Source organism: Sciurus carolinensis, chromosome 9 (assembly GCF_902686445.1).
Source record: "Sciurus carolinensis chromosome 9, mSciCar1.2, whole genome shotgun sequence".
NCBI classification, from domain to species: Eukaryota; Metazoa; Chordata; class Mammalia; order Rodentia; family Sciuridae; genus Sciurus; species Sciurus carolinensis.
Window position 1 is genome coordinate 70,317,819 of NC_062221.1, and position 21,931 is coordinate 70,339,749.

General features: G+C 46.6%; 1 protein-coding gene across 2 annotated transcripts in view; it reads right to left on the reverse strand.

Moving 5' to 3' along the window:
- Pdia5 (protein disulfide isomerase family A member 5) overlaps positions 1-21,479 on the reverse strand; it is a 90,661-nt gene extending 69,182 nt beyond the window's left edge. Inside the window, exons 1-2 of one of the 2 annotated variants that reach the window (XM_047564430.1) lie at positions 21,336-21,445; positions 5,350-5,613 (exon numbers count right to left, since the gene is read on the reverse strand). In XM_047564430.1, the coding sequence (XP_047420386.1) occupies positions 5,350-5,478 (129 nt within the window). In that variant the 5' untranslated portion in view covers positions 5,479-5,613; positions 21,336-21,445. Of the gene's footprint in view, positions 1-5,349; positions 5,614-21,335 lie in introns of both variants that reach the window. The other variant, XM_047564431.1, reaches the window with a different exon arrangement.
- Between the last annotated feature and the right edge of the window lie 452 nt (positions 21,480-21,931).

Below are 21,931 nucleotides of genomic sequence, written 5' to 3' on the forward strand. Positions count from 1 at the left end.
CAAAAAAATTTTTTTTGAATTCAAGAAAATGTTGTAATATGAAGAGTGCGTCTTCAGTTGAGAGAGCCCAGAATCCTGAATGAAAATAGACCCTCACCAAGGTACAGCAACTAAAAACTTTCATAGTACTGCTGACAAAGAGGAGATCATATAAGCTTCCAAGAGAAAATGCACAACAGAAGACAATGAAATGCTGCCCTCATGATTCTCAAGAAGCATCATAACCAAATGGAATTCTATAACCAAACTGTCGTGAGTATAGAGTTACTCATGCAGACTGATGATGTCAGATAAACAAAATTTCCCACCAACACCTCTTTCTCAGGAAGCCACTGGAACCCAGTGCAAAACAAGAAATAAAAAATGAGAGCACATGGAACCTAGGTAAAAAGGATCCAACAGATAAGAGAGGCAAGGAGAATTATCACATTGGTGGTGAAGAGAGGTCCTGAGACAAAAGGGACTATAAAGCAATCAGCCTGGACTGGAGCAAGGACAGAGATCATAGAGGAATGTGGTCAATGAAAAGGGGCAACTGGAGACGATTTGATATGCTCTACCATATCGAGGAGAGTTTTAATTTATGTCAGGAAAATTTTAAAAAGAAAGAATCTGATCAAAATTCCACAGCTAAAAAGGTCAACCAGGGTATCCAAATCCCAGTCTCCCTGCTTTGCCCCTGTGTCTCTCAGTCCATGGCCTCTTGGTGGCCAGAGTTGAGTCTGGACTCTACCACTCTACAACTAAGATACCAGGTAACATCACTCAACTTCCAGAGGCTTCATGGAATATGACATGGGATACCTTCCTCATGCGACTGCTGTGCGGGGGTGAAGGGATAACTTATGGAACATGCTCTATAAATCATAAAGCACTCTGACAATATCAGTTACCATAATATATAACACAAATTTCCATCTCGGCAGCCTAGAGACAGAAAACATGACCATAGTCCAGTGTTTCTAAATATAATCTACCAGTAGAATCCAGAGGTTCCTTCTCTGCAGAGTACAACCTTCCAAGAGGAAGAGTCAAGGAATTATTTTTCCTTCAGTCCACCCTGCCCATCCTGCCCAAGCTAGACACAGTGCTTGAGGACCCACTGCCCTTGTCCAAGTCACCTAAGAGCTCACCAAAAAGCTCCTTCAACTTGATTAGTATGTGTTATCCAACTGCTCCCAGGGAGCTAATGAACTTCAGTCTAAAATGTCCATAGTTCAATGCATGTGGTGATGAGAGAGAAAAAAAAAATCTGTTTAAAAAACAGATTGCCTTGCTGCTGTTTTTAATCCTCAGATAATCTGAGCAGTCAAGAAAAACAACTGCCCTGGCACAGGACTCTTGACCTACAGGCCAGCCCCTCCTGAGCCTGGCAGGCACCTACTTTGGGAACTGCAGAGAAGGAAGAAGAACTGTCCAGGCAGAGGCATGCAGCTGGGCCACAGTGACACAGTGTCCACACAAGAAACCACAGGAGCCTGTCTCAGACACAGCTGAGCTTCCTTCCTATAAAACCAGACTATCCCTCAGGTCATCTAACCAAAGGCCACCTGAGATTAAACAAGCCACTTTCCAGTCAGTCACCTAACCCAATGTTTACCATGACACAGTAGAGAATTTAAGCTCCACAGGAAATACACTGAGCAAATTGACTTTGCCTGAATCCTATCACCAGGCATCAAGCTGGGGCTGACAGGGGCACTCCCTGAAGTCTGCCTGCTCTACAAGTCTCTATGAAGGGTTGGTCTGCTCCCTACCCTCACCTCCACCCCCATGATTAAGAGCTCTGGAGGGCAAGGCCCCGTTGAAAGCCCTCAGGAAATGTTTGTCCAGCTTAATAAACAGGACAAATCACATCCATTACCACTCTGACCTGCAGAGGTCTCCTACCAAGAGTAGGTTAGAAAGAAGGCGAATACATGGCAAGTTTTGGAGCTCTCGAGGGAACCAACCCACACAAGTGAGGGGCTGGGAGTCGATGGCCTGGGCAGAAAGCAGGTGGGAGCATGGCTGACCAGTTAACAAAGGAGTGCAGGAATGAGTGTGGGATTATACAGACTCATCTGCCTGTGACCGCAGACTATGCAGCAGCCATGGAGGCTGGAGGCATAGGGACCAGCTGGGTGGCTACCCAAGCGGAGAGAAAAGGGTCAGTCCAAACGCCTAGAGGGAAAAGCTACAAATTCAATGGCTGCTCATAGGTGAGCAAGGAAGAAAGAAAAAAAAGTTCAAAATGCCTCTGAGGAGGCTGGGCTGGGAGACCGGAACCCACAGCCAAAGATGGAAGAGTGGGAACAGAGGTGGAGGAGGCTTTTCTCTCGGGGTGAGAAAGATGATGGCAGACCCAGGTTGGAGACATGTGAGCAAGAAGGAACCCAAAGAGGGTGAGCCACAGAGCAAATGAAGTCTCTGTGGGTGGGCCAGAGGGGGCAGACGACAGGAGGGAGGTGGGAAGGCAGTGCCAGCTCAGGCCAGGCTGACTGGTGAGGGGCTAGGAGGGGCTGCAGCAAGTTCCCCAGGACGTCTGGGAGAATTTGAGAGGGGGGAGTTTTGGAAGACAGGTTGCTGAGTAGTCTTGCTGAGTGCCAGAGCTGGTGACAAGGGAGGGGTGAGGAGGCCCAGCAGGGTCAGGAGGAGGGGCCATCTCCACCAAGACTAGCCTGCAGGATTTGCCTAGAGAAGCAGAGTTTGAAGGTCAGAGAGAGAGAGAGAGGAAAACAATGGGGATAGCCAGATCCTGGCAGAATCCAGGAAGACTAGATCTAGAGAGCTCAGTGTGAGGCCTCAGGTTCTGAGGTGGGGAGGGATGAAAGGCCCATGTCCCCCACAGACAGACATTACCCTAGCCAGCAAGCACTGAGACAAGCAAGAGAAGGGTTACGACCTCCCTCCCCTTAAGCCCTAGGGGACTTCCTCAGGCCACTTAACATTCACCTTTCTGCACTCCAGTCTGCTTAACCTTTCAGCATGGGCTCCTTCCTCTCCAGGAGATGCAGCTCCAGTGAGCCTGGATCGCCCTGCCCAGAGCCTGCCTGCAGACTCCATAAGTCACAACCCACAAACCTCGGTAACAATAACTAGAGCTACAATAACAACATTAATGATGCAAAGACTGTCTGTTCTTTTGTCACACCGTGGGGGGAAAGCACAGTACCGAACAGGTGCCCCCAAAGTCAGCCTGCTTGCAAGCCAGCATGGTGGTATCGTTTCTGTGCTTGGCAGGCTCTTCACATTCGAAGTCAGCAGTCTAGAGGTTGAGGGGAGAAAAAGGATCCCTTTGTTCACCATGCAAACTTCTCTGATGTCACCAGTCACCATCTTCCTGCTCATTAGCCCTCCAATTTACCTTGGGGCTGAGCTGCCCCCATTGGCTGAGTGGAGACTCATGGAACATTTCCATAGTGCAGGTCAAACACTGCCGGGAAGAATGGCTTCCCCCTTTTCTACTGCTGGGGAATGGTGGCCCCCAAACCAGGTCCTGCTTGTATCAGAAAACCAGCACTCTACCCCATGACAGCACCAGTACCCCCCAATCTGTCACAGCACTAGCACCCTCCCCTCCCCTGCATTGGTCCCCTTCCACCACCTTCCTGCCTCCATCAAAGTACAAGGCTCTCTTCAGAGCCCAGGAAGCACCCAGGATGCTCCCACAGTGGTCCTTGCCGGAGCCTAGTGCAACTGCAGGCAATGGTGGAGGAGACTGAGTTCCTTCCTTTTGAGCCAGGTGTTTGCCCATCTCGCATGTCTCTAAGCTCTGCCCGCCTCTTCTCCCTTTACCAGCTGTGGAAAGAGCACTGACTTTGGAGTTGGACAGACCTGGGTGAACCTAGGTGTCACCATTTAGAGCATGAAGACCTCAGGCTTGTGATACACCTCTGAGTGTCATCTCCACGGCCAGAGGATGGAGAGGACAATACTAATGCCTACCTGGAGGGTTGGCACAGGATTAAATGGGGGGGGCGGAAACGATATGATGACCCTAACATAATGCTTGCATATGGAAGCACATAATAATTGCTGAGTATCTTTATGACTACTACTAGTAAGCAAGGACAACAGAAAAGCAGGACCACCTCTTCCTCTCCAGGGCCCTGCCTGCAATCAGGCAAAATAGCAGGTCCAGGCAGGAAGGAGCACACACGTACGCACATTTAGCACCATTGGCCAGCTGTACTGTGACAAAGATCGAGAGGTTGCCCAGCACATTTGGAGTGTGCTTTCCAGGAATCACGCGCATTGGCTCTTTGACCCTTCACAGTAGCTCAGGGGGTAAGTGCTCCCTTCTCTAAAGATAAGGAGAAAGAGGCTCCAAGGTTAGGTTACCAGGGTCACACATTAGGCAAGCAGCACAGTTAGGACTAGAATTCAGTCCTGACTCCTGGCCAGAGGACTTCTGCCTCTCCACTCCACCAGCCCCCTGGTCTGCTGCAACGGACCTGGAAAGCCAAGCAGAAAAGACCAGCTCCTGCCCAGGTAGGTCCTGTCCACACAACCAGGAGCCTACATCTCCCAGAACCGTGGCAAGGCGGTCCCCACAGGAATTTACACTGACCCTATTTCTGGCAAGCCCAAAGGATCCTGGGGGTCTGCCAGGGGCCTCAGGGACAAGAGCATGAAGATCCCACATGTGACCATTTCCCCAGATCTGAACCCTGGGGCCAAATCCAGGGGTGTGCACTTCTTCCTTTCCACCTTGCCCTGGCCTCATGCCCCCCCCACTTGTGCACCCAGCACACTCCTCTATCAGCTGAATGAGCCTGCTACCCACCCACCATCACCACCAGACTAAAGAGTCGTACAATTGTGGAAAATAATCAGGGAGAACAGTGCTTGCACGTTATACCCTCCGCTTTAAAAAGCTCTGTCTCCGGGGCGTGCGCCAGCACCCTCATATTCGCTGTAACCAGTAAAGCCGTCTGTCATTATAGATTTACTTTCTGCTGCAGATCCTGAAGCCAGAGACAGTCAATTACGTAAAAGTGGCTTGCTAACGAAGGAAGATTTGGGGACAGAAATCTAACATTTAGGAGAAGGGGCGGAGGTGGGCAGCAAAACTCGACCTTTTTAGTGCTCTGTCACCTGAAAAAAGATACCCTTCTCATGCCGGGAGCTGTGAAGAAATCGGTTTAATTTAGTTTAACCCACATTTTGCTCAAAATAGCTTTGAAATGTCAGATTCTAAAAGTCTAGAAGCTAAAGAAGCTGGTGGTAAAGGGCCTCAAGGAGAAGGTTAAAAACAGATGAGGTCTGAACCCAAGGTCGAAGGACTTACGCTGGATGAGAGTTTAGAGCTTAGGATTTGGGGGAGACAGCAAGGTACTTGGAGTCCAACCCAAGTTTAATGCTGACCTTGATAGTTACTGGCTGTGACCTTGGACCAGTCATCTCTCCTTGAAATCTCAGTTTCCTCTTCTGGAAGATGGGGGTGCTCAAAGTGACTTCCAAGTTCTTTCCAACTGTGGCTTCTGGGACTCTCATCTTGAGGACTACCAGAGGTAATCACATCTCGTGAAGAAGCCAATGTTCCTCTGGGCATGTGGCCGCCCCCCAATAAAAGTCTCACTTCTCAGTCTCCCTTGTAGCAAGTGTGGCCATGTGGTGAGATCCCAGTCCCTGGAATGTAAGCCTAAGTGTTATAAGGTCACTTTTAGGAACTGTCCCTAACAGACATCTGATGTGAGTCTTCTCAGTCCCCTCCTCCTTCCTCCAGCTGGAATTTAGACAGATGGTTGAAACTCAAGAAGCCACCTTGAGACCATGAGAAGGACTTGCTGAAGATGTGGAGTTAACAACAGAGATGACATCTGTCTCCCTGGCGCCACACAGGGATACATCGGCCAGGGAATATCCCTTCTATAGGAGTGAAACAGTCTTTAAGGCACTATCATTCTGGGTCCTCAGGCACATATACAAATAGATTAGAATACCTATTAAAACAAACGTTTTAACTAGAAAGAAATATTAACATCTGTTCCAGTGGGGATACTTCAAAGTGTCTAAGGCATCAAATCTTGCATTACACTTTAGATAAATTGTTTATAAGGAAGGAGACAGAGAGACTGACAAGGGATTGATCTGCCCTGTGTTTCTCCTGGGTATCCAGGTTTTCTCTGACCCTGTTCTCATCAGGTATCTTGGTCAGCTGGTTAACAGCTACCCAGGAATGTAAGAACAATTAACTCTCCAGTTTCCCTAACTCAGCCCCTTTCTATTAAGGGGACCCTGCAACAGACTCAGCTCAGGATGTCTCCTGCAGGTGACTGCTTTGAGTTGGGTTGGTTGGTTTCCCTATACAGAAATCCTCTCACATGTCATCTTCAGATGAGCCCAAAAAACTCAAAAATTTCCTTAGCTGGTTCAACTCAGCCAGACCCAGAAGGTTTTGAGATCTTGATACGTTAATACTCACGTAAGTCCACATCCTCTGTCCTACCCATTTCATCTTGGATAGCTCCGATCATAGAATGTGTAAATTACTCCCCCTCCCACACCAACCGTCAGGCAATCACACTCTAAAGACCGCAAATACGTCCCCCTTAGAAATCCCCAGGTGAAATACCCTAAGTCCTCACGTGGGACCTCAAATCCCTCTCTGTCCTGAGGATCTTCCCTAGACACTGCTATCTCCAAGACCTCAGAGCTCATCCTGATGCTGGGGAGTAGTGTTACCACTTGAAAAGAGCAATGGGCTACATTGTATTAAAATTTATTTTTGGAAAGAAATACCAATGCTCTCATAATTCAAAATCCAGGAAATTAATCTAACACCTATCTTTACTGGTGGGCCTCAGTTTAAAAATTAAAAAAAAAAGCTAAGAAGCATCATTAGTCAATCACTTAAAATATGGGGCCCAACTGTCATATACTGTTGGCAAACACATAAACTATACATTTCTTTTGGAAAGCTATTTGACATAATGCATCAGGTATCTTGAAAGTATTTATGCTCTTTGATTTTATAATTCCACTTCTGGGAATCTGCCTTGAGGAAATTAGCAAAAGTTCTGACACAGATATGACTCATACATCCCTACTCGGAAGAGGCAAGACCTGTAAACAACCTAAATGCCCATCAGTAGGGGAATGGTTATACAAAATGGAAAACAATACAGATGTTTAAATGATGTTTGCAAAGATGGTACGATGCAAAAAAAATTTGCCTTCATGTTAAATTTTTAAAAAGCAGAATGCAAAATACACATAGCATGACCACGACTACAAGCAAACAAAATTACACTTAGAAACTGGTAAGGGGGAAAAAATGCAAGTTAAGGTTTTGTCCTTGGATACTATATATTCTTCTCCTTTCTCTAATTTTCCAACTTGCCATAATAATTATGTCTGATTTAAATATATATAGAGAAAGAAACCATCATTTGGCTACCATTATGGAAATAATTAACAGTCTCAAAGTATCTCCCCAACAGAAAATACAACTTTACAGTGGATAAGCAGGGCAGAAACCCCCTTAACTAAGGGGCCAACATTAACAACACTAGTGATGGGTCAAACTGACAGCATGTGCCTCCTGACAAAATGTACTGAATGGAAACATCATCCAAAACCAAATTGAGAAAAATTCTTCAAAAATGTCATGGCCACAAAAGACAAAGACTAAGAACTGTGCCAGATTAAAGGCAACTAAATAACAATTAAACCCAATGTATGATTTGGATTGAGTTTTGAATCTGTGGAGTCCTTCTATATCTCTATATCTGTGGGTTCCTCATCTATAAATTCAACCAACTTTGGATGGAAAAAAATTTTTTTTTAAATTTTCATCTACACTGAACAGGAATAGACTTTATTTTTCTTACTATGGTTCCCTAAACAATATAACAAAAACTATTTACAAAGCATTTTCAACTGAACCAGGCATTGTAAGTGAGCTAGAAATGATTGTGACATAAAGTACATGTGTAGTTTTTATGCATGTACTACACCATCTTATGTAAGGAACTTGGGCATCCACGGATTTTATTATCTGTATGCATTCCTGGAACCAATCCCCCAAAGATACTGAGGGGGCCACTGTACTACCTTTCTGATTTTAATCACTATAGTGTGGTTATGAAAGAATGTCCTTGCATTTTAAGAAATACAGTCATGCATCACTTAACTACAGGGATCAGTTCTGGGAAGTGCAGACCATCACTGAACAAAACATGTGCCACATGACCGTACTAAAGCATTTGGGGGCAAAGAAGCATCACATACAAACTTTACACATGTAGAGGAAGAGCATGATTAAACAGATGTGATAAAATACTAATATTAATGAGATATAAGAATCCTTTGTATTCTTCTTGCACCCCTTTTATGGGACCAGCACTACTTCCAAACAGTAGGAAAAAAAAAAAAAAAAAAAAAACTTGTATAACAAAATAAGAAAAAAAGAGATGCTCAGCCCTACCTCTTCCACAGCCTACTGATACCAGTCTCTGTCCCATAAGTGCTCATTGGCACTTTCCCATGTAAGCTGAGAGCTTTTTTACAGGAACTATTACAGAGAAACTGCAAAACGCTTTGTATGCAACATACACCTTACAAATACTTGTAGAATGGCTTTGACGAGAAAGATACACAAAAGAACATTAATTTTAAAATGAGTAAGTTATGCTCCTTAAAAGTCAAATTTTAAGCATGTCATCAACTGCCACAGTTAAGCACCACTCTTCACCAGAAGTGAAGGCCTAACGGCAAGTCAAGATTGGGAACTTCATCACCCACACTTCCGAACGCTCAAGTGTCTCTCTGGCAGCCTTCAAAATAAGAACGAGCACCACGAGTCCCCAAATGGTGACATTGTGCACGGTGTGTGTGTGACAGTGTGTGTGTGTGTGTGTGTGTGTGTGAGAGAGAGAGAGAGAGAGAGAGAGAGAGAGAGAGAGAGAGAGAGAGAAAGAGAGAGAGAGAGAGAGAGAGAGAGAGAGAGAGAGAGAGGTGGGACCCCTGGCTAGCTGGACCTGGGGGAGCTAACTATGCTTATTAAAGAGGGCGTGGTGGCGCAGGCCTGTAATCTCAGAAAGGAGCACAAAGTCAAGGCCAGCCTCAGTAACTCAGTAAGACCCTGTTTCAACATAAAAAATAAAAAGGTCTGAGATGTAGCTCAGTGGTAAAAACAGCCCTTGGGTTCAATCAGATAGAAAGCAAGAGAGCTAGAGGGAGGGGGGAGGGAATGGGGGGAGATGGGGGGAGGGGAAAGCATGTGAATAGAAGACTCCAAGAGAGGATTTTTTTCATTCCAAAATTCAGGACCTAGGGATTAGCCCATTATGATGAGAATAGCAGTGTGACCAGTAGTGAACCAAGCAGTTCACACAATTATCTAATTTAATTACCCTGACAAGTATAAGAAGTACTTTATTACATTCATTTCTTAAAGAGTCTGAGTTAAGAATTTTGCTGAATTATTAAGCTTTTTGTCACTATTACAAAATACTTGAGATAATTAATGCCAAGAGAAAAGGTTTCTTTTAGTTCGTGGTTTTGAAGGTTCTGTTCTAAGGTCAGGTAGATCCACACCTCTGGTGAGGGTGCCTGATGACAAGAGCAGGAAGTGGATGGTAAATTTCATGGTCAGGGAATCAAAGAAAATGAAGAAGGAGCCGCATCCCAATGGCCCCCTAATGTTAGGTTCCCAACGACCTAACTTCCTTCCACTAGAGCCTACCTTCTAAAGGTTTAACCACCTTCCAATAGCGCCACAGGCTGGCAAGCAAACCTTCCACACCTGGGCCTTTGGGGGACACTCAAGATCAAAACTACAGCACTTGGTCAAGGTCACAGAGCGAGTAAGTGAGCTGTGACTCAGAACCAAGTCTGACGAACCCCGGTGCCCAAGATGAAGCATAAAGAAGACAGATTCTGACAGTCACACATCTTACTATTGTTCCCCCAAAACAAGGGAGGCTGAATTTCTTACACAAGCTAAGCATCCCTAATCTAAAAATCCAAAATCCTAAATTCTCCAAAATCCAAAACTTTCTGAGTGTTGACATGAGCTCAAGTGGAAAATTCCATGTCAGAGTCAAAATGCAAGTATGCCAAATGTCAGGTATGAAATTACCTTCAGGCTGTGTGTATGAAAGGTGTGAAAGATAAATGAATTCTGTGTTTAGTCTTGGGTCCCATCACCAGAATATCACATTATGTATCTATGCAAATATGACAAAATTAAAAAAAAAAATCTGAAATCCAACACTTACACTTTCAAGCATTTTGGATAAGGGATACTCAACCTGCATTTTGCTTCCTTTAAAAAAACATAACACCTTTGGGTGCAATGGTACATGCCTGTAATCCCAGTTACTGAGGCTGAAGCAGAACAGCAAGTTTGAGGTCAGCCTGGGCAACTTAGCAAGAAGCTGTCTCAAAAAAAAAAAAAAAAAAAAAAAAAAAAAAATTAAAAAGAGCCGGAAATGTAGCTCAGAGGTAGAGCACCCTAGGTTCAACCCCCAGTACTAAAAGAAAGAACAAGAACAAGAAACCACACTTTATATATAGGGCTCCACAGTACAGCCTCCCTTCTCCCCCCATATCCCCCACAGCACAAATGTGGCTGTCAACAGGGACAAGTCAGGGGCAGTACAATTGATCCGAGAGCTTATAAAAACAGGTTTCTTATCCTGAAATTGCAACTGCAGTGCATTTAACCAAGACTTAAGTCCCTGAAGCTTTTAATGTTTTGGAAAACCTCTTTTGGAGCCAAGAGGACTTTGGGTGGCTGCCAACCTGGTGTGCCAGGCCTGTTAACGAGGAAGAACCGGTAGAGGGAACATTGAATTAGGCAGCAGGGAGGAGGAAGAGCAGGTGAATTCCCACTCCGGAAATCCAACTCTGCCTCAAATCTCTGCTAATTGATAAGAAAATAACAACTCCCTCCCCCTCATGACCCACAGTGCACAGCTGCGCTCTGATGCACATTATCTCAATTCGTCCTCTAAAGGTGAGAGTTCACCATGGTTCTGCCCTCCAGGTCTCAACCCAAGAGCAGTCATAAAACCAATCCATTGGGTGACACCAGCATCTTTTTAAAATGGCATTAAAGAGCAAACATAGTGTGTAACATAGGCGGCAAGACTAAGCATTTAGGGGAAGCTTTATATCTGTTGTATTTATTTATATATACTGGACTAGATTTTAAAAGGTACAACTGTTCTTGCAGGAGTCACAGTAAAAATGTTTGCAAAACTGCTATAAACAACCAGTGTGGGAAGTGGTAGAGATGTGAAAACTGAGGCTCCAGGCAGTTAAGAGACCTGCCTCAGGTCAAGCCCAGACAATATGTCTAGGACCCTAACAGAGGCCCAAGAGCACAAAAGCTATGCTCTTCTCTAAGGACCCGGACCCCACGTGGAGAGTTCCCACAGATACTGCTCGAGCTCTCTCCCTCCCCTAGGGCTCCATCCAGGACAAAGCCCAAGAGGCCAGCAAGTCTGCTTTCCCTTCCAACCTGCGACTGAGTGTGACCAACTGCAAAGAGCCACAGGGATGACCTGATCCATCCTTCCTCTGCTACCTGCAGTCCCCCAAATCCCTTCAGCAAGAACAGCGTGTGCTCAGGTCACATAACGCTGGAGTGGATGCTGTGCAAGTGGAACCTGTGCTATGCCACTCAGTGCAGAGCAGCAACCCTGCCCAGCAAAATACTCCCCACCACACAAAACGAATGGCACCTGCTACAGTTTGGATCTGGAGTGTCCTCCAAAGGCCTGTGTGTTAATGGCTTGGTGGCCAGCCTGTGGTGCTATGGGCAGGTGATGGAACCTTTAGGGGGTAGGATCATGGGGGGCATACCCTCAAAGGGGATATTGGACCCCAGCTCCCTCCTTTCGCTCTGGCTTCCTGGCTGCCACGAGGTGAACTGGCTTCCTCCACCGCATGTTCCTGCCATGATGTACTGGGCCATCACAGGACCACAGCAATGGGGCAAAGCAAACATGGACTGAAACCCACAAAACTGAGAACCAAAACAAACCTTTCCTCCTTTTAAGTTGACTATCACAGGTATTTTGTTACAGTCATGGAAACCTGACTAAAACATGACATTATAAATTTCTGTAGCCAAACCACAGTTCTAAGTACAGGACTTTTGGAAATACAGACTCATGGTCCTTATTCCTGAAGAAAATCATCCCTCGTCTGGAGGGTGTGCAAATACATACATATGTACCCTTAAATTGTTTTTTATTCACAGCCAGGTTGGAGAAATTCTGTCACTGACACACCCTTTAAAAACCCCGCATCACACCCCACTCCATTCATAGCCAGAATTTTCCACTACCCCACCTGCATCCATTCCTTATCCCTCTGAAACCTGTACCCCCTTCACCACCAACAAAACAGCTCTTGGTGGAGGTTCGACAATCACCTCCCCAGTTCTCATTGTGTTCGACCTCTCAGACCAGGCAAGCCATTCCTGGCCTCCCTCTACCTCTCTGGCCAACCTGTCTTCTTCACACACCCTCCTTTCCCTTATCCCTTTGCACACTGATGTTCCTCGGCCCTCCCTCAGCCCACCCACTCTTCCTGCCCTACACTCTCCCAAGGAAATCTCACTCACTCTCGTACAGCACCCTAAATTAATGTCTCCAGTCCCATCTCTTCGAGGAACACACCCTCACGTCCTGCTCCCTCAGCAGTTCTGACTCCAGAGTCAAGGGTATGTCAAATGTTAAAAACCTAATTCCCATAAAAACAGACACTGAACGCATTTCAAATTTATATTTAACCACTGCTGGGCATGGTGGTGCATTCCTGTAATCCCAGTGGGCTTAGGAGGCTGAGGCAGGAGGATTGCAAGTTCAGAGCCAGCCTCAGCAATTTAGTGAGGCCCTAAACAACTTAGTAAAACACTGTCTCGTGTGTGTGTGTGTGTGTGTGTGTGTGTGTGTGTATATATATATATATACAGAGAGAGAGAGAGAGAGACAGAGAGAGAGAGACAGAGAGAGAGAGACAGAGAGAGAGAGAGACAGAGAGAGAGATGGCTAGGGATATGACTCAGAGGTTAAGTGCCCCCAGGTTCAATCCCTGGTACCAAAAACAAAAAAAGGACCCACTAAAATGACAAAGTTTGGTCAAAAGAAGATACAAGGGGAAAAAAGCCTTTAAAAATACTTTTATAAAGAGGATATAGGGCTGGGGTGTGGCTCAGTGGTAGAGAGCCCACCTACCATGTGAGGCACTGGGTTTGATCCTCAGCACCACATAAAAATAAATAAAGGTTTTGTGTCTATCTACAACTAAAAATTATTTTTTTAAAAAAAGAGGATATAAGAAAGTAATACACATATGGCCAATGGGGAGAAGGGGAAAGAATCGTGAGTTAATATTGCTAAATTAGAAACCAAACTGGTTACAGTTCTTCAGGCCAGTAACAGCTGAGTTTCTCTTCTCTATCAAGCAGGAACCATTCACATCCTACTTAACCCTACAGTGTGTGGGTCCTGAAGAAAAACAGGCTGCATCACCCAGGACAACAGATGGCCCTCAGGTAGGCTTCTTATGCAATGCCCCAGTACTGCATTAAAAGGTCACAAAGTCAACTCTTATTTTCAAATTTTGAACACTTTTTCTTTGCATTGGAGTCTATGAAGTTGGGTGAAGAGAAGTTATACTTTTATTTTCACCAACCTCGAACTGAAATCCAGCCTTTACTATAATTGTATTTATGAATGTTTGAATGCTTTCTGCATTTGTGAATGTGGGCGGCACATTACAGTGGTAATTACGGCAGCAGTGTCTGACTTTGCCAACAGAAATCACCTTTTCCAATCATATTACGATTAGTGTAGATATCTTGAAACACTGTTCATGCACATCGCTGCTTAAAATTATAGAAGATATCAAACCTATGGCTTAATCTTCTCATCTGATACATCAATTTAAGAAAGTATTATTTTATCACAAATTTACTGTTATATAATTCAATATGTGTTCTATTTCGATAGAATTGTTTCCTTTATAAGTCTATATGTTCTGTTTTGTACATTTAAAAACATTCTAAGAGAGGGTCCGTAAGTTCTCAGAGAAGGCTGTCCTGACTCCCTGCATCAAGCAAGGGATCCCTGATACACATTCTGTTACCACCTTATATTTCCTTTCCAGCACTTACTGTGTGAATGAAATCATTAACTAGTGGCTCTCTCCTAAGTCACTGGGAGGAGGGACAGTGTCCATCTTATTTATCATTATATCCCCAATACCTTAGTGTAGGGACTGGCTCACAGATTCACAGGAGATATCCATTTGGAAAAGCGGTGTCTGTTGAATGGGCACACCTGTGACACATGCAGGATGTCAAGTCTGGTCCACACACCCCTGATGCAGACATATAATACTCTCCCAGAACACAGCAAAATTAGGCCCCTTGATGACAGCAGACCCACTGGCCCTTGGGCACCCTCACCTACTTGGCTTTAGCCCAGTCTGCAAATGGGCTTAGCTGCTGAGTCACCTGTGTGCTTGAACCTCATTTGTGACTCTCCACCTGGATCTTCCTTAGCACCTTCCAACAAGGGACTAAAGGACCTGCTCACACATTCGTGACACCAAGGAGTTGGAGGAACTGCAGGATTCTTTGGCAGGAATGGATACTCCCCCACTGCCCTGGCAAGCTATAGTGAGTTAGAAACTGCACATACAACTGGGACCTCAGTGTGACTTTGAGGAATAAAGACACAAAAAGGCTATTCTAACATCATGCCATCTGAGCATCATTAACCCCCCACCACATGATTGCAAAGCTAATAGTGAGAAGTGTTCACAGACTGGTATGTGGCATAGGGAGGTCAGAGGGGACAGCAAACTGGAACTACTAGGGAGGATAAAGTCATTCCGTGTCCATCTGGCTGCCCCTCCTGTATTGCAGCCATGAGAAGCTAAACAATAAATTGCAGGGATGGTCCAGGAAAATAGCTGCTGGCATGGCTACTTAAACATGCAAGTGAGCCACTGTGTGTCTCAGTCTATTCCTCTGTGCCTTCACCTTCGAGACCACATACACCTCCAATCTTGTCAAATCATATATTGCTCCCGACCTCTGCCCATCCCTCTCTGGGGTCAGGGAACTTAACCAGCTTACCTCATCAAGTTAACCCGGGACTCAACACTACATTGATATGAAATATGTAGAAGTGCCTTGCAAACTCTAAGGCCCTCTTCAAATGTAACAGGTTTTACAAAATTCAGGAGAGCAGAGCAAACAGGCAGCTGGAGGCTCCAGCCCATACTTCAGGATGGACAGCCCACCAGGAGTGTGTGCTGCTGCTCCTTCCCTCTCCCACTGGGCCCTGAGATGCAGGGGGCAGGGAGGCACGTAAGTGGGGAGATTCAGGCAACATGAAAGAACATTAGCCTTCCTCATACCCCATGCATCCGGTTCCGGCCTGTTGGCACTTAGCTTCAAATCCTACCACAAGCACTAAGAAGACATGAAAGTCTCACAGAGCAGACCACAAAGCCAAGGCAAAACCCTCCAGAGATTAGTGTGGTCGGCATCTCTGTTCTCAAGAGAGCATCCACTTTCAGGAGGAAGGAGAGAGAAACATAGTGCACTTAAATCCTTAGTCCCTCTGTATAGGACACTTGCCAAGTACCTCCACAGGGGGTAGGGGGAGAGGGAGCAAGGTGAGTCAAGAGCAGGCCCAAGGGCCTCAGGGAGTACCCCAGCAGCACAGGGCCCCCTATGTGGCATCCATGTCACACCCCCACTCTGGTCTGCCACTGGCCGCTGCTCCCTCTTCACTGACTCCCCATCACCTCATATTTAACAGCCTGCAATGGCTGCTGAGGTTCCACTGGCCAGGCCTTTCCCCAAGCCAAGCATTGTGCTGTGTGCCTGTGTTATTTCTGATCCTTTCAACTCTGCAAAATGGATATTATTATCACCACTTACCAACAAGAAAAGTGAGGCAGGGCCTGAGGCCACACAGCTCCTGAGCTAGGTCTAGCTGGCTAAAAGCCCACGTTCTTTCCACACGTCACACTTGACTCTATCTTGTGGATAACAGGGAGGAAATCAAGAGGATGAAAGTGTATTCTGGAAAAGTAACCCAGTCTCTCCCCTCCAACCCAACTCAACCCAACCCAGCACGAGGCCTGATTGATGTTGTTATTAAAAGGGCGGCTTTGATCACGTCTTTTCATCACCTACAGGAACCACTCTCCAGGGCTTTGCCGGGCATTTAAGCTTCTTTATGACCCATTGCCAGACTCAATCCTCCTTCCAGCAGCCTGGTCTCTCCCTCCTCGGGTCTGCTTTGGAGGCTTCCTTCCCTGCCCATAACATTCATTCTTTCCAACACACACACAGACACCTGCACACCAGGCCTGGGCTGGGGGCTAGGGACGTGTCAGCCAGACAGGAGGATCCACACTATGGTCACAGGGCTCAGAGTCTGCCTTTCCTTGAGGCCAGCTCTCAACTCACTCTTTCCTGTAGCCTTCTCTGGTCACTCGGTGCCCGCTGCCTGGCCCCATCCCAAATCCCCAGCAGTTGGCACTTGTCATTCATATGGCACTCAGCCACAGCTCCACCTGATGCACTGGCTCTGTTTTAAGACTTCCTCCTTAATGTGTTTATTTCTGTGGGAAAAGTGCACTCCAGGTTCCAAACAGCATTATAAATGGCAATAAGGTCCCCAGGCCAGCCCACAAAAGCCTATTAAATATATAATGGTCCCAGAGAAGTGCAGAACCTGAGTGAGTGTACCTTAAAAGCTCTGCAGGAGAGACCAGGGGCAAAAATCTGTATCCAGTACCTCCACCCACTGTGTCCCCTAGGGTCTGAGCTTCAAGTCACCATCAGGGGCAAAGGCAGAGGAGCAGGCAGGAGATGGGGGACTGGGAGGACAGGAGTGGGAAGAAGCCAATTTATAATGTAGCAGGTCTGGCTCTACTCCAGCTCTGCCCTTGCTAAGTGGGTGGCTGTGAATCTTGTCCCTCTGGGAGCCTCATCATTCCCTCATAAAATAAGAGGGCTGGAGTGGGTGTAGCTCAGTGGTGGGGCACTTGCCCAGCATTTGTAAGGCTCTGAGTTCCATCCCTGGTACTTCAAATCAAACAAAATAAAATAAAAGGCTGAATGAGAGCAATTCTCAGACTTTTGAATCTTAGGTTATATTTTTAATACACACACATTCCCCACCCACCTCCCCCCAGTACTGGGTATAGAACCCACGGGCACCACATCACCAGCTGTTTACTTTTATTTTGAGACAGTCTCACTAGGTTGCTAAGGCTGGACTCAAACTTGCAATCCTCCTGCTTCAGCCTCCTAAGTGACTGGTATTATAGATATACACCAACATACCTGGCTTAAAATACATTTTTAAACAAAACATGCATCATACATACTCAAAAATAAATGTTATCAAGGACTTTTTAAAAGGAAATCACGAGGTTGGAGTTGTGGCTCAGTGGTAGAGTGCTTGCCTGGCATGTGTAAGGCCCGGGGTTCAATACGTAAATAAATACAATAAAAGATCCATTGACAATTAAAAAGATATTTAAAAAAAAAAAAAAAAAAGGAAATCACAATATGCGACTGACAGTTTGACCTTTCAAAACAAAACAAAACAAACGAACAAACAAACAAAGAAAACACAAGAAACACCCCACCAAAACAGGGACATCAAGTCAGAAAAAGAGACAAGTTTTTTTTTAACTGAAAATATCTAGATTCAGAGGAAAAAAAAAAAAAAAAAAACAGCAAGAACATTCATTGTTGTTATTTTTCCAATTTGTTTGTGAATCAGTGAAAACCTCATCACAGCACAGCTCCAGGCATTACCTGACGTGTGAGAACCACTGAACTAGGAAAGGGTGCTCCAGCCCTGGCAGGACACCTCTCCATCCTGTGGACTGGATGGAGACGGGACTGCAATCTGCAGGCACCGCCCCAGAAGAGGGTGCACTGCAGGGAGAAGTAGGGCTGATGTCACTCACAGGGCTCGGTGGGACAGCACAGCCTGCCCCTCAGCAGCCCCCGGGGGCAGAGATACCCAGCCTGGAAGCTCTGGGGCTAACTTGACCCAGGGGTTGACAGTGCCACTCTCAACTCCAGTACTTTTCTGAGAGGTTGAAGGAAGATCCCCAAAGAAAGGTTTTTTTAAAAGTCTTTAACTTCTCTGATTATAAAGTAGTATATATTCACAGGGAAAACATAAGAGAAGCAGAAGCAAAGAAGTAAGTGAAAATCATCCACTACTCCACCTTCCAGAACAATCACGCGGTTAATATTTTGATGCACTGCTAATTCTTCACGTACGTAACATCGGCCACCCTGGGATTTGGTTTTATATCCTGCTTTTCTGGTAATTACACTTGGGCATTTTCCACACATTCAGATATTCTTCATTAACATCTTAACATATTTTAACAATAATCAATAGATTTATTTATAAGCATTGCAATGGGCTGAAAGTATGTAGCCCCCCCAAAATTCATACTGAAATCCTAACCCCTACTGTGACAGTATTAAAAGGTGGGGCCCTGGAAAGGTGATTAGGCCATGAGGGTATGGCCTTATCAGTGGGATCAGTGCCCTTGAAAAAGGGACCCAAGAGAGGTCACCAGTCTTCTTTGTGTCACACAAGGATGCAAACAAGTCAGTAGTCTACATCCAGGAAGACCACCCCTAACCCTGGACCCGATCATGTGAGTAACCTGGTCTCAGACTCCCAGCCTCTAGAATTTTGAGAAACAAATTTCTATTATTTATAAGCCACCCAGGCTATGATATATTTGTTATAGCAGCCCAAAATGACGAAGACAAATGTCACTTTCCATAGTATGAACAAGGTCAGAAGTTATTTACTTGTATTACTATTGTGGAACATTTATGTCATTTCCATATTTTTGCTATAATATGGTGGGTGTGTATCCCTAAACACGAATCTCCTTAGACCTCTTTATGTAGTCCTCCCTTGTCCAAGTGGGATAGTTCCACAACCCCATGGACGTCTGAAACCAGATAGTATCCAACCTTACTTACATATAACATTTTTTTCTGTGAGCACATACCTATAATAAAGTTCAACTTATAAATTAAACACAGTAAGAGATCAACAACATTAACTAATAATAATCTAACATAACTATACTGTGATAAAAGTTATGTGAATCTAGTCTCTCATTCAAAATAATGTACCATATTCTCCCTTCTTGTTGACCACAGACAACTGAAACTGCCGAAAGTGACTGAGGATGGAGGACTACTGTTCTTCCTTATATTTCTTGGGTCTCAGCCCAGTGTTGTGCACATATCAGTCCTCAGTAAATACTGAGTGAACAAAGAAACCCAATCTGCTCCCAGGGACTCAGGAAGCCCTTATCTGATCTACATAGCATTTAAATTTACAGAGGCCCAGCCCAGTGTCCAGCAGCCACTCACCACTGTCCCTGTAGGCTCACTCCCTCCACCTCGCACCTGCTAAGCCATCTCTTGATTTCAGGGAAAGAGAAGATACAAATTGTTTGCTCAGGACTCCCAGTTTCTAATGCTCTCACAAACCTCCGTGCTCTTCCACATGGCCCAGAGGACACCTGCAGGCCTCCACTGCCTAGCTAACTACAGCACCCGCTCCCTACAGTGCTGCTCAGACCATCATCTCAGGAAGGCCATGGTTGACCTCCCTTTTAAATTAATGTATGGCTCCCATTCAGCTGAAGCTACCAGCAGTAGGGGATTAGCACCTGCTCTTCTGTTATTTGCTCACAGTACTAATACCCCACCCAGCCTAGGGCCACACCATAGGGCAGGCACAATGTACATTTTGCTCCCCACCCAAAATCCAACCCTTTGCCAAGCAATGTGGTTGACAAATGTTTGCTGAACAAAACTTCAGATTCCCAAGCTCCATTTTCACAAGAAGGGTAGAAAGGAAGATGGCAGAACCCCCTGAAAGAGTCCTAAGGCAAAGACCTGATGGGTGGCAAAGACCTGATGGGTGTCAAAGACCTGATGGGTGTCAGGCAGGAGATGGCCCCCAACCCCTGCTCAGTCCTGCCTTGCCTGGAGACCTCCAGGGAACTGATGGCAGACATATGCAACACACCCAGATACTGTGAAGTGACAGTGAAGAAACCCACTCAAGCCTGGTTATATTCTGGAAGGAGAATGGAGACCTCAGAACAGAGAGTTTTCTTCCCCACCCTTTTCCAGACAACCAGAAAATGCTGGACCACTCCTCACTGGTGATTCCAAAAGGACAGGGTATTGGGCGATGGAAATATTTAAACCAACTGTTTTTCTCCTCTCATTTGCCACTACCCTTGCCACACCCAAAAAAAAAAAAAAAAAAAAAAAAAAGGCTGAAAAAATCTGGTTTGACTAGTGTGCCTGGAGCTGGAGGTTCCCTACTTCAGGGCAAAAGGGAGCCAGGATGGTCCCAACATGAGAGAGACCAGAAGTTCTGGAAGAGAAGTGGAAGGTCACTCATTCCATCACACTCCCACAACAACACCGAAGGCCAAACCCAGGTCCTCATCTGGCCAGGCACACCCATTCCGACCTCTTCCAGGGACCTCGGAGGCCCCCTTAGTAGAGCAAATTCATGTCACCCATCCCAGCACCGTGGCCCACCTCTCCTCTACTCCTGTATGGTGTTTGCCGTTTCCAGATCTCCCTTCTCCGACTTTTCATCTGACCCTCCCAACAACCTTGAGATGAGGGGTGTCTTGACTGTCCCTCGTCTCACGGGTAAGAAAACGAAGATACATTAAGTGACACGCCGCTCCACGCCAGAGCTAGAAAGTAGTGGGGCTGGAGCCAACATCGGATGGATGTCGGAGAACTCCCCGGGGGTGGTGACCCCACCCAGACGGCCGAACCAGGTGGCGAGCCGCAGTTTCCTAGTCATCTGGGGTGGAAACCAAGAACAAGGGTGGTTCTAAAACAAGGATCCCGTAGTGCAGGTGGAAAGCACCCTCGCCCCACACTGCACTCACACAGGTGCAAAGCCTGGAGTCTGGGGCGAGGCGCATCCTCCGGCCCATCAGAGTCCCGCCCTGGCTGGGGGCGACCCCTGACCTGCGCCCTAGCAAAGTTATGCCGGGGCGCAAGCACCCTGCGAGGGATAGCCCAGCGCCCCAAGGCTGCCTCTGGCCCCGGTGTCCGCGAGCGCTCGGCGGGAAGGGAACCCGGACCAACTCGCTGTCTCCTGCGCGGCCACTGGTTACCCGCCTGCCTGCCACGCACGCCAGACCCGGGTGCCCGGAGGCAGCTCCCGCGCGCCGCGGGGAGGGCCGGCAGCGGAGAACGCGGACTGGCAAGCCGGGCGCACGTGTCGGCCCGGCCCCCCGCTCGCGACCTCGCCCCACAGCCTTACCCAGATCGCCAGCAGCAGCCCCCACGCTGGCCTGGCCCGTGCCATCCCCGCCGCTACCCGCCGCCGCCTCCTGCCTCCACTCTGGCTCCCACGCCCGCCCGCTAGCTCCGCGGCCGCCAAGAGCCACCGCCACTTCCCAACCACTCCCCGCCTCCGAGTTCCCGGTGCCACGTCTGCCAAAGCATGCGCACCAGGCTGGGAGGGGCAGCCGGGAGAAGGGCTTGCTGGGACTTGTAGTTTGCGACCCCGCAGAGCAGAGTACTCACGCGTAGGGACTTACCCAAGAGCCACGTAGTAGCTTGAGTGAATGCGAAAAGGCAGGGAGTTATGAAAAGCTATTAGTTTGCAGGGTGATGCGGGGAGGGGGTTTTTCTGTCAATCAGCACACGGAAATAAGAGTTTTTATTTTGTGGGTTTTTATTCCCCCCATTGTAAAGATTAGGAATCAGCCCAGAGAATTTAAGGCATTTGGTCCAGATCGCACAGCTTGTAAATGGCAAAGTCCAGGGCTTCTTGGGGAGGATAGGAAAAGCCCTCATCCCTGCCTCCCAGGTTCCCACCTACCTTTTCTTTTTCCCTCAGGAAAACTTTATCAA